The sequence below is a fragment of the Ascaphus truei genome, chromosome 12 (assembly GCF_040206685.1).
Source record: "Ascaphus truei isolate aAscTru1 chromosome 12, aAscTru1.hap1, whole genome shotgun sequence".
Taxonomy (NCBI): Eukaryota; Metazoa; Chordata; class Amphibia; order Anura; family Ascaphidae; genus Ascaphus; species Ascaphus truei.
The window spans coordinates 13,234,155-13,247,573 of NC_134494.1; the positions used below are offsets into that span (position 1 = coordinate 13,234,155).

At 41.7% G+C, this 13,419-nt stretch overlaps 1 protein-coding gene across 1 annotated transcript in view; it reads left to right on the forward strand.

Annotated features, from left to right (window-relative positions):
- The window catches only part of CHKA (choline kinase alpha), a 38,180-nt gene extending 26,717 nt beyond the window's left edge, over nucleotides 1-11,463 (forward strand). The window contains exons 4-12 of the mRNA XM_075566751.1: nucleotides 2,048-2,161; nucleotides 2,978-3,111; nucleotides 3,294-3,398; nucleotides 4,672-4,730; nucleotides 5,731-5,818; nucleotides 7,018-7,126; nucleotides 7,875-7,981; nucleotides 8,969-9,050; nucleotides 9,273-11,463. Coding sequence (XP_075422866.1) covers nucleotides 2,048-2,161; nucleotides 2,978-3,111; nucleotides 3,294-3,398; nucleotides 4,672-4,730; nucleotides 5,731-5,818; nucleotides 7,018-7,126; nucleotides 7,875-7,981; nucleotides 8,969-9,050; nucleotides 9,273-9,335 — 861 coding nt within the window. The 3' untranslated portion in view covers nucleotides 9,336-11,463. The remainder of the gene's footprint in view (nucleotides 1-2,047; nucleotides 2,162-2,977; nucleotides 3,112-3,293; nucleotides 3,399-4,671; nucleotides 4,731-5,730; nucleotides 5,819-7,017; nucleotides 7,127-7,874; nucleotides 7,982-8,968; nucleotides 9,051-9,272) is intronic.
- Nucleotides 11,464-13,419: the final 1,956 nt, after the last annotated feature.

Consider the following 13,419-nt stretch of genomic DNA (forward strand, 5'->3'; position numbering starts at 1 on the left):
CCTCCCCGGTATACTGAAGATGCTGCTCAGCGGCAGCGCTGGGTGACATCACAGAATAGCATTGCTGCCTTGCAGCACTTGGTATAATAAAGGCCTAAGGCTGTCTCTGCTCCTCCCTACATATCAATTTTGATCTCTCATTATGCCCCCGCTCCTGTGCTCTATTCCTAACTCTCCTCTCCACCCCTTTCACCTCTACTGTTCTTTCATTAAATATTTTTCCATCACTGCCTCTTACCTGTGAAACTCCCTTCCAATCAGAATACACCAAGCACCTTCTCTCCCCACCTTTGTCACACCTTACATGTAACTTGCCTCTTAAATGAAGCATTTCAATAGCCTATAATAAATGTGCGCACCCCTGGCCTAGATTAATGGCTACTGTCTCACACCTACAGTCACTCCTACGAACCATAGTGGCCATTCACTGCAATCTACTGCACTTATTCCCTCACCTGTCTTCCAACATACCACTTAGATTGCAAGCTCTTGGGCATGGATTTCCTTTCCTATTGTCTGATTTTGTTTGCACTTATTGTATTCTAATTTCCTGTACTGTCTTTTTTTTAATAAAGCACTGAGTACATTGTGGGCAATATATAAATAGATATACATGCATCTGGAACTGGGTGTTTTTTTGTTTTGTTTTTGAAACTACAAATAACCTGTTGAAACCATACTCGGCATTTTATGGGTCTAATAAAGTTGAGCAGCAATGCCTTCTATTTGTATCCGTCTTTGTTAGCATATCCGAAAACACAACGGTTGATGAAGCACGAGGAGCCTTGGCACTTAAAGCATTCACTTTGTTGCAAAATCACGCACTGCCACATTATTTGCATTTTGCTGCTTGGCTGCAAACCAAGTTATGCAACATTTTCTGGGATGGCCACATGAAACCAAGGAGAATATTTGGCAAATGCATGAGTTCAGTGGAAAAACCCTGAAGAATAGTACTGTACTTTGGCAATAGTGCGTAGGACCAATGTAACCTACCTATAGAGTGTGTGTGTGTCTACACATTAAATACACCAATGAACTTTTTGCTGCCCAAGGCGTGTAATATAGTGCGTGCGCGTCAATTACAATTGCCTGTATCCAGGCCTGGCATTCTATACTTCAGGCGCACGCACGGCAGTGAGCGTTGAGCCGGCAGATCGGAGGAAAGACTGTGTCTTCACGCTGTTGCCGTTGCACGTCACGCTCTATTATCCAATCAGTGGGGCAGCAATTACTCTATTTAAAAAAAGAGAACGCTGTTGGATTTATTGCTTTATTGATATAATGCCTGTGTGTTGTCACTGTAAATTATGGAATCCAATTCCTTCCTTTTCAGTGCAGCTTCTCTTTAAAATCTAGTGGCATTCACATCCAGGTGACAATGATATCACTGCACTGTGTCCCAACTGTAATATAAGTGTCAGAATATTTCCACAATTCGTCTTTTCATTTAATGACTGAAATACATTAGGTGGTGTAGTCTCAGCACTGCTTTTTACGGGAGCTGGGTGTGACGTCATAGCCACGCCCACCTGTCGCTCACCGCATGAACCGTACACACCGTATGATGCACGAACCGTACACACAGTGTGATGCACAAGCATTAGCACACGCGAGCGCGCCAACTATAAAACAAGCCAAAGGTTTACTCCATATACTTTGTGTGCAGGTCTGACTAAATATACAATGAGGGGACAATTAGTATATCTATTTTTCTTACTGGTTCTAACTAGATCTGCTTTGAGTACGCATTGTTTGCTTTCTCGCATTCTCTTTAGTCTCCAGGTAATCTCCATGCTTATCATAAGGACAATTGCCCTGTGCATCATTAGGCTGACATGTCCTTTCAGCTGCTCTCTGGATTATGATAAGAGGCCTAACAGCCTCATTGAACAACTTGGCTGTCACCAGTCACAGCCTACCCGCTGCTTCGTACAATTAAAAGGGTCATCTCGACTTTTTTTGTGTTTAACCCCTTGACTACCAGCAAAGCAGGTTTAAATGGCTTCCGCCTTTAATCCTACCACTGCCCTTTGTTTCCATGCAGGGTGCAGAAGCTATGGTGATGGAGAGCGTCATGTTTGCGATCCTGGCAGAGAGATCTCTGGGTCCCAAGTTGTATGGGATCTTCCCACAAGGACGCCTGGAGCAGTTTATCCCGGTGAGTCTCATCACTGTCGCCGTGTAGGGGCGGATTGGCTCTGCGGTGGCACACAACTTGGCTTGTTGTATGAACAGCTGATGCACAATGACTGTGAGTTTCTTACTATGAAACGGTCATTGGCTGGTCAGTTAGTTTGTTTTTAAGTGCCAACATCTTCCGCAGCGTGTTACAAATGGGGATACAGATTTATGTATATTACATATAATGACATACCAAATAAGGGCAAACCGATGCAAAAGGTAATGAGGACCCTGCTCGCGAGAGGGAATAAGGGGCGATGTTGGAACACAAGGTAAAATGGTTGCTCATTGTTTGACAAATTATGCCGCAGGTTGGAGTATGGTCCAACTACACAGCTGCTCCCATTTAAGGGTTGGGGTTGCGGATGTTACGTGGTGTTAACAGGGAGTTTGATCCAGTTGGTCCCAATAGGGTTATAGGGGGGTGGTAGATGTCAGTGCTTGTGGAGAGTCTGTGTGTGCTAAGGAATTCTAGAGAGGGGGAATAGAGAGAGGCTACCACCTACAGTATAGTCAAACGCCAACTGAAATAGAAAGTTATTTGTCTTTAGATTAATGTCTGGTCAATCTGCCCTTCCTGTAGGGCAAAGTTGAGTCCCACATACAAAGTGTCCTAATGACAGTGACCTATTTAACGGGTGAAGGATCAGTCCCACTTGGGGCCGAGATGATGAAATAACCAGGATACTTTTAACCTTAAGGGGTTCTGCAGTTATCGACATTAGTTGGAGCCTTAAGAATGAAGCATATCTCTGAGATCAATGTGTGGTTTTTTTTTTGTTTTTTTCTTTAGAGTCGAAAGCTGGACACAGAAGAGCTGAGTTTGCCTGGCACATCTGCAGAAATAGCAGAGAAAATGGCCCGATTTCATGGCATGAGCATGCCATTCAACAAGGAACCCAAGTGGCTCTTTGGGACAATGGAAAAGTACGTTCCTTGTTTTCTTTTTGTGTCAAAGTAAGAGTAATAAAATAGTTTACTTATCTTGAAGGTGCGCATTTATTGGACTACGAACACCCCATTTCAAGTGTGTGTATGTATATATGTGTGTACACACATTATTATAATTAGCAATTATTAAATGTACTTCTGCGTTTTTGCTTTTTAAGGTACCTGAAGCAGGTGTTAAAAATTAAATTCACAAGGGAATCGCACGCCAGAAAGCTGAATAAGTTTTTAAGCTACAATCTCCCAAAGGAAATGGCGTATCTGAGGTAAGCGGTAACATTTAACACCTTGGCTGCCAGAAGGGCCTGCAACATACTCGCGTAGAATGAGTCAAATTTCCTTCCTTAAATGGATGTATCCATGATACTAGCAAATATTTGTTTGATTTGATGGATTTTTGTTTTTGTGGGGGGAGTAATTTATAAATTGTATTACTTCGAGGCTTCTAAATGGGTGGTGTTTGGCAGCCCATTGTTTTCTTTACCCTTATCCCACCCTGTTCTTTTCGGAGAGCCAATAACTATTTTGCTGCAAAAAACTCTTGCTGAAAACAGTGACATCTGACAAACGGTGGCGGTCCGGGAAATCAAGCCCCTCGCAGTCACAGCTCATTCTGTTTACAGACTACTTATATTTTTCTATTTTTTATATCCTTAAAGTTTAAAGGTGTCAAATGTGGGTAAAGGCATCAATCACTCAGATGTGACCCCTTAAACATGTCGATTTAAACTCTGGTCCCAGGAGAGACTTGGATTTTAAACATGTTCTTGTATAGCGCTGCTAGTTTTACATAGCGCTTTACAGATACATTTTGCAGACACAGGTTCCTGTGGAGCTTACAATATGTTTTTGGTGCCTGAGACACAGGGAGATAAAGTGACTGACTTGCCCAAGGTCAGAAGGAGCCGACACCGGGAATTGAACCAGGTTCCTCAACTCAGTGCCTGTTTTTACTCACTGAGCCGTTCCTTCTTCCAAGTCACATTGGTACGCTGAGCCCTGAAAAAGAATCTCTCAGCCAGTGGGAGTTATCCAAAGTACAAGGTTCAAAATTAAATATAGCCATGGAGTCAACTAACGGGAAGCCACAGCATTCCCTGAGACTGACCACAGGGGTTTGTCCAAAGGCAGAAATTATTTTCCAGGAGACTTCCGCTCTGTTGCATGCTCCTCTGGAAGCAAAATGCATGGATATATATATAATCACAATAGGAGCCTTATTAAATGTTAATAAAGATTGAGGTTCTCCATTTTTTTTTCTTCCTTATAAGGATGCCATCTTTGCTCTGTGATGTAATTTGTAACACTGGAGACTGCAGTGCTGAGAGATTCATTATGCATCCAATGTCACCTGAAATAGCTCAAACCTATCATTTTTACACTGCACGGAATTGGGACGGGTTGTATGTAATGAATCTCCATGCACTGCAGCCGTCCCTGAGTCGTCGTCATAAATCCTCCTGCAAATGACCAGCTGTCTTACCAGCTGTTCTGACTGAGTATTAAGTATATTTAAAGTTCTTATCTTACTGCTTTCAGGTGTTTGCTGGAGGCAACGCCTTCCCCTGTTGTGTTTTGCCACAATGATTGTCAAGAAGGTAAGAATCAAGAGTGCATCTTAGACACTGGCAGGTTTTGGTGGACAAGGGTGATGGCAAACCTCCACCGTGCAAAGTACAACAGGAAGAAGCCACGAGTGTCTGCATGTCTTTCATGGGTCCCAAAACCTGCCTCATTCATTCCATTTGTCACACACAGTGGTTAAGCTGCAGATAAAGATTCTGGATAGTGACATGCAAATAAGCACAGTGGGCATGGCATGTTGGTTTGAGCTTCCTATCTATATTTCAAGAATTCCCTAAAGCAGGCCTTTCAACCACACAGGCCGCATGCAGACCTTGAAGGAGGGTGTTTGGCCAGGAGGAAGAGGTGGGTGGGGGTTGGCGAGGGAATTATAGTGACTGCAAATCACTTGGGCCGTAGGCTGCTTTTTCCCTACCGCCCCTCTGATGCGGCCCGAGTCTTGCAGTCGGATTTAAGAATTCACCTCCAACCTACTCTGACTTTGGGCCTGCCATAGAGCTTCTGCTGCATCACACAGCTTGTACAGCCCAGCCAATGACGTTCAAAGCTATGAAACGGTCTGGTTTTATCCACTGGACTCCTCTGTTTGAGCTGGGTCAGGATGCTAGGAGTGATCTGTTTATAACTTGCCATGGAAGACTAAAGGTCAGGGATTCTTTCTCCAATGTTCTACTTTGATTTACAGTATAGTGCATTAGCACAATATGCAGGGGTGAAGTGATTAAAAAAATAGTGGTAATGTGACTGGTCTAGATTTATAAAATGCAGAAAAGGTTTTTCAGATTTTTTTTTTAAGCCATACTTAATAAATAGGAGATTTTCTTAAAGAAAGATTGTAAGCTTGTGACATTAGGAAGGGCACTTTGGCACAATGTAGTATCAGCCTTTCACCACTGTTCCTATGTAAACAAAAATGTTCAGACATCTTTCTTATTGAATTCACAAACGACTGAAACTGCACTTGATTGCTACAGCTATACAAAGCTGTTTTGACCTTATTGCTCGTCCTTGCAGGTAACATCCTTCTGCTGGAGGGAAGGGAGAATTGTGAGAATCAGAAACTCATGCTGATAGACTTTGAGTACAGCAGCTACAATTACAGGTACAGGGGTTACGGTCATGTCTGCCTGTGCTGAACATGGAGGCTGTTGTGGGATGTAGATAAATGGGTGTTAGGTTACTCCATTGACATTCAGTTTGCTAGGGTTAATGGAGCAGTTACTCGGTGTGTGTGTGGTGTGTGTTGAGACACACTTCTGACGCATCAGACAACTCAAGTATTGAGATGTATGCTGTGTGTTACTGGAAGAGACATGAAAAATAGTGAATGGATTCAGAAGCAAACAAGTGTCTGACATCACAAGGCTGAAGACTTTCTTTTAAATACGTGACCTGAACATATCGCAAGAGCAAATGACAATCGTTGAACAAAGATGATAATCTGCTGGATTCCAACAGATGCCAAAAGAGCAAGACGACAGGAGCGAGGATGAAATTAGAATGTGTGAGCAATGTGGCAAAAACCTTAAATCGCGGTACCTAGAAGATCGTTGGGGAGGGCTTCATCCAGCAGTTTATCAAAATAGGTTTGCAATAAACCACTCTGCCTACATAATACAAGGAAGTAGCTCAAGCTCTTGATGACTGATGGTAGATCTGATGACCCTGCACATTCCGTGAGATGATTTACAACCTGTCAGTAGTATGCCTGATCAGCACACATTTGAAACAGAAGCGCCCATTGATTTATCATGCTTGTGTTCCACTGTTTCGGCCATCACAACACTTTGTTCTGTTGGGGATATAATAACATTTTGTTCTCTCATTAAGCACGTCACTGAGAGACTAGCAGAGCAATGCGTTCTTGCTTGAAGGAGTAAAGCCACCTTCGTTTTTGTTACAGCACATCTGAGACCACAACTAGCTCATCATAAATTTCAGTACATTTGTTTTGGTTGTAGGGCACATGTTAAAAAGAAACCCCTTAAAGGTGCAATGCAGCCTTAAACAAACGGCAAACCCCTTCTTATAAATTTGGGCCTGCAATTGGCCTCTTTACATCCTTTCCAGGAACCTCATCAGTCTCCTGGCTTCTAAACAATTTTGTTATAAAGATTGTCCGCTGTATCATGGAGACTTTGCAGTTGCTATTTCTTCTCCCAGTAACCTCTGCCTGATCCTCTGTTTACAGACACACCCAAATGTCTAGTATATTGCGGAAGGGGCCTGTCTCCTTTTATATTGTCTTGTAATGTGATATTGTGTTCGAGGTGAACTAAATGAACCATTTCTTTACTCTAGGGGGTTTGACATTGGAAATCATTTCTGTGAATGGATGTATGATTACACCTATGAACAATTCCCCTTTTTCAAAGCCAGCTTTACAAAGTACCCCACTAGAAAGCAGCAGGTATGTGCGTGAGCTCGATCACACGGCAGGAATATCACACCGCAGTAAAATGTGAATTTGAGAGCGGGGCTTCGGGGTCGGTTCATGAAACCCAAACATGGGTGAAACATTTCACGATCGAGCGGAAAGTGCCATTTTAAAAGTGCAAACCCACATAGCTGCCCAGAAAACAACCTTTTGTAAAGTATTTAGTATTAAAGTTTTTAGTTATTTTAGTTTTCCTAAACCAATCTAACCGTGCCAGTAGCAAATCTTAGTCTATTTCTTTTTGAATATTAATGACCTTTAATTTCCATGGTGCCTCTGAATGGGGAAATGTTCGTCAATGCAAGATCTGTCCGATGTCGGTGTTTAGCACAACAGCCAGAGGAAATCAAACCGATTTTTGAATTCCTATGTTTATAAACTGACTAAAAAATGTTTTGAGCGTACTTGTCAGTACTTACACGTGTCAGATGTTGGTAATGAAAAGCATTGATCACCCAGATGTGATGCCTTAAACCTATCACTGCCATTAGTACACGTTGGACATAGGTGGGACTGACCCCTTAAGTGACATAACCCTCTTCTGTAATCTCTAAATAGAATAAATAAGTGGTTGTGCAGTGACGTTCCACAATCGTAACACGACACTAAAGTTGTGCTGGGTGTTAATTCATTTATTTTATTTTATTTAAAGCCATGCTTACAGATGACCCATTCTAAATATAACTGATTGGCAAACTAGCATGGTTTCTGTATTTTCCAGATTCATTTCATCTCCAGCTACATGGCAGAGTTTCAACCTGGGTTTGAGAACATCAGCACTGAAGAAAGAAGCAAAATGGAGAATGAAATGCTGATTGAAGTTAACAGGTCTGTGTGATTTATCTTGCTCGCCTCACACAGTACCAATGGAAATCGTGGTTCTTTTATAATGTACAAAGTAGGGAAGGTGCTCTGCACTTGCTCATTTAATACTTTTCACTTAAGTAGCCTCATAGCTACTCCACCCTGTGTGGTGAGGACTGCCAACCTAAAATTGGGTGCCCCAAGCCACTTCCCTTTGCAGGAAACCTGGACGCTGCCGACGCTTACTACTAAAAGTTGGCTGTCATCCACAAGAGTGCGAGACTCGACCTGCATGTATATCCACAGGGGGACGCGAAGTCTCCAGTCAAAGACTTTCCCCCAACACACACACACGACACTGGCTCAGCTAGCCAGTAATAGAAACCAGGCTCACCTTCACAAAAACTGGAAGAAACAGCCAATTGCAAGAGTTGGCAGGGTTACATCCGCAACACCCACCCAGGGGAGTGTCCCAATCATGTTGGCAGCAACCAGGCTTTTACTCTGCCGCATATAGCCAGGGAAAATCAGAGGCTTCCCGCAGCACCTGGTGCCGCACTGTCGAACAAAGCTCTGACTTAGTAATAAAAGGCCTCTCCGCAATTGAGCAATGGGTTCCATGTCCATAGCGCATAATTGCAGGCTCTTGATACAATCGCAGTGATTTAATCTACTCCTTACGCAATAGCAGTGCAGGTTAACCTTTGAATGGCCACAACCTCACGGCTACCTATCACTGTTTAAAGCCCCAAGATATTGTTACCCAGGCATTTCATGTGTGCCTAACATTAACCCCCGATCTCCCACATAATAATCTGATGAGAATGGGCAACAGGTCAGAGCTAGACCTTTAGTTCGGGAGCCCTGCTGCCCATTTTGTCACAGGTTTTTTTGGGGGGGGGTCCTACAGGTGATACATTAGTGAATCTCCCTGATGAGGATGTTTGGGTTACCTTTGTATAGAATGTCAGCATAACATTCTATACACTAATATACTCTTTTCCTGTCTAGGTTTGCTCTTGCTTCCCATCTATTCTGGAGTCTGTGGTCCATTGTACAGGCTAAAATTTCCTCCATTGAGTTTGGATACATGGTGAGTATTGTTTGAATTCTTAACTTGGGGGTCTCTTCAAATGTAGTCAGACATTCAGTGTTTGGAAAGCTCTGGGCACTGCAATTTCATCCGTTAAATAACCTCTAATATGAAACGGTATCGCAGCATACGTAAACGCTAGACATCGCAAATACCAATGGGGCCTCTTAGACTTTGCATTAGAGTTGTGCATTTATAATTTGACATTTACTTTTTCTCTAGGAATACGCAATGGCAAGATTTGATGCCTATTTCCAACAGAAGAGGAAGTTAGGACTGTGCTAATCAGACCTTCTATGGAAATCAGCTGGAAGATCTTGTTTTAAGATGGTTTTTGTGTGTTTTAACTGCACTCTGAACAGATTTTCATTGAATTTCACATTCTCCATTTCTTTTCCAATTGAATGTAAAAAGAACTGTGAATCTAGTTTACTCTGTTATACTGTATCAGAAAAAGGCCAAACTGTAAGTCCGAAGTGAAGTACTTTGTATACACGTGATGAGGAAAACTTAAACCGGTTAAAGCTTGTAAAAATGGTGTTTAACAGTGTTATTACAGACACTTTTGCCAATATTGTGAATGTATATATTGTATAATTTAACTAAATACTTTGTATTCTTTCTACATGCTGTCATTACACCATTTCTTACATCTTACAATGCAGAATATTTTTAAAGGTGCAATCCCACCACATTCCCCATTCTTCCTTAAATACTTTGGACCTTTTTTTGATGTCTGAAATCTTTGTCAATAGGGATTTTGCTATTGCAGAGGTGGGTGGTTGCTGTGGTCCTGTTGGAGAACAGATGCCCTCTCCTTAAATATTTTCCAACGTCAACAATGCTTTGTGGGAACTTTTGCAGTCGTGCCGCTAATGCTACACTGCGTCAGCTACATGGGGTGCCAGCATTAATAACATTGGAAACGCCGGAGTGATGAGGTTCAAGTGCCGTCTCGCACTAATGTGAGTCTTGCTGTTGCATCTTGCAGAGGGAAAAAAAATAAGCATTCCTTCCCATTTTTAAGCATTTTTTTTTAAAACCTAGAACCTCTAAATCTCAGATTTTTAACTGTTGTCGTTGGGGTTTTAAACCTGGCTGATCCGTGGCTCAAAAATGTGTCGGTAACGGCTAAAAAGAAATGCAAATATTATGGACAATTGTTCATTGTAATGTCATAGCCTCAAGCTGTTGCATGATTCCCTGTAGCAGATGGCCTTTTTGTAGCTTTGAACTGCAGATAATACGTTCTTTATACACTCAAAGGTTAAAGATGACTGTAATTTTACAAATGGCAAAAGCTTATTTCCCTGTAGAGTAAGATCCATAAATCGTGTTATCACAATCGGGTGAAGTCTGTAAACCTCTGCCAATAAGTTTGGTTACTGTAGAAACAGACACTTTTTTTTTTTTTTCTCCTCCTTTAATTACACTACCACAGTCATACACATTCATACGTTAATGTCCTTTTATGCAGCATCAATGCAGACTGTAGTTATAATACTGATGTATTACTACAAACATGCTTAAAATTCTTTTAAGATCAATGTGATTGAAAACTAGAGAAATTAAGTTGTATTTTTGCTTTTTATTCATTAATGGATGACACTAATTTAACAAATATAAATATTTAGAATTTCTCAGAGGTATAAAGATGTTTATAATGTCCAAAATATATCATATGGTGAATTTAACTGCCACACAATGTATATGCTTTAATTAAAATTTCTCAAATAGGTTATTGGGTGTGTAATGGTTTTATAAGGCAGTTCCACCTCTCTCCCCCCCCCCCCCCCCCATCACAATGCTTAAAATAACATTAAAATCCACTCACTGTAGCTAATGTCCGTACATTCTTGGGCTGAGAGGCTAATGATGGTCACATTGTGTTTATTGTAGCTTGATCACTGATGGTGCTTGTATATTGCAGTATTGACTGTGAAAATAATTTGGGGGTTTTGCTTCCTCCCATTTTTTGAAGGATTTCTCATGCCCTTTTATCACGAGTTTCTTTAACCGCTTCCCTCCCAGAGGACCAAGTGTAGGGATTAATAGAAAATCCCACTACACAATTGAGGCATAGGACTAACACACCTATGTTTGAATTATCATAGGTACATTTTGTTCAACACACCAGGTTCATAACTTCTACAAACTTCTATATGCCAGTGTTAATTTGTGTTGAAATGCTTTGTATTGCTGATAAACTGACGCATGTAATTTTATCACGAACGTTAAACAAATACAGTATATCTAATTTTTGTTGAGCTACTTCTCGTGATAGTGACATTTCTTTCTGCGTACAATCTTAGTTTTCTGTAATGTAAAGCCAAGTAACAAGGTTTTTTTTTGTAATCTTTATTTTACATTAGATGTACATAGCTGTATTTTTATATTAAAAATACCAATCAGCTGTTGGTGTGTTTGTCAGTGATTTCTAGATTGGATCTATAGACACTGTCTGCTCCTCGCTTCTACCTTTTCTCTTCTGCTTTCCTGTGCGCTTTGGGATAACCTTCTGCATGCCGGTGTGGGGAGTTTTTTCATGGTGGCCCATTCATAGATCGCGCATGCTCTTCATATTTAGATTTAATTTTATAGTTGTTATATTGTGTATTTATATATCATACAGATATACTGTTGTAACATCTTCAGCTCCAGATTAACCTGTGCTGATTTAAATATTATTATTATAGGCTAAAGCTCTAAAATTCCTGCCATTATTTAAATCCCCGCACTCTGATTGGTTAAAATTCCGGGCATTAACCAATCAGAGTGCAGGGATTTAAATAATGGCAGGAATTTTAACCATTCAGTAATGCCTGGAATGTTTGGCAATTTGCCAACTCACCTTTAAGAGATGCAGGGGACGCGAGAATTGAAAATTAAACTGTTACCAGTTCGCTCCTCTCCTCACACAGCTCACAGCTTAGCAACATATGCAAGCTCTCACAGCTGCACTTCCGCTCCTCTGCATGCAGTCTCACAGCTGCACCTCCATGCCTCCTGTATGCAGTGTCTCTCAGCTGGGGGGAGGGAAGGTCCCGTCCTCAGTTTCCCGTGAGGGATTCCTCCCATGTCTCGTCTATTGCTTATTGGGGGTGGGCCAGTTTTAATCTGCTGTTTGGGTCAGCCATGGTTCCCGTACTTTATAGAAGGATACCGTTGTTCTTTTCAAGAAGGCTGATCGCTTCTCCATCAACATTACCTCTTGGATTCTTTTCTTTACTGTTTGCTTAGGAGGGGGAGACACCTTCTTCCCTGAGGCTGCCACCGCACATCTAGCCGCCGTGAGACTAATTGGCTAATGAAGGAGATTCATTTTCTTATTGGGCGGTCAATGTTCTCTATTGGCCTGGCCAATAAGTAGGTCAGCAGGTCAATGGGTATTGTGAGGTCTGTGACCTCTTTTTTTTATAGTTTGTATGGTTTCCCAATATTTCTGAATTTCTGGACATGACCACCAGATATGGGCCATGTCTCCCTTTTTGTCTGCAGCCTCTCCAGCATAAATCGGAGGGTAGATTTGATTTATTCTGACTGGGGTAAAATACCAGCGAAACAATATTTTGTAGATATTTTCCTTGATTGTGGTACATATGGAAGTTCCTGAGGCTGATTCCCAAATACTTTCCCAGTCCTCGGTCTATAACTATATTCAGTTCTGCTGCCCAATTAAGCATGTAGTCATGGATGGGGGCGTCTGTCGCCCTCTCCAGTTCTGCATAAATTTGTGTTATAAGACCTTTTTGGTGGGCTGTTTCCTTGCACAGCCGTTCAAAACTAGTGAGAGGGGGAAATTCCAATGTTGGGGATAGTGTTTGAATAAAGTGTCGAATTTGGAGGTATTTGAAGACGTTCAGTCCTATTTCATATTTATTTTGTAATCTTTGATAACTCAGGAACTGCCCTAAACTCAGGAAGTCAGCAACCGCCCTAATATTTTTAACCGTAAATTGGTCGAATTGTCTGGGCTCACAGCCAGGTGGAAATTTGGAGTTTTTAATAATTGGGATGAGTTGGGATTTAGAGGTCGTGAGCTTGAATTTAAATTTGCATTTTGTCCAGGTCTCCCACGTGTGTCTCATTGGTCCTAATTTGAATTTACTGTTCTGCATATCTTCCCTGCTCAGGGACCAAAGGCATGCTGGCAGAGAAGGTGTGCCGGCGTATTGCGTTTCTATGTCCAGCCAGCAATATTGGCCTGGGTCTGCATTCCAAACTACTATCTGTTGCAGCTGAGTGGCTTGATAGTATCTTGTAATATCTGGGACTCCAAGACCCCCTCTCCCCCTTGAAGCAAGCAAAACTGCCCTGGCGATTCTGGATTTTTTACCCTGCCAAATAAAATGAAAGATTTGATTTTGGA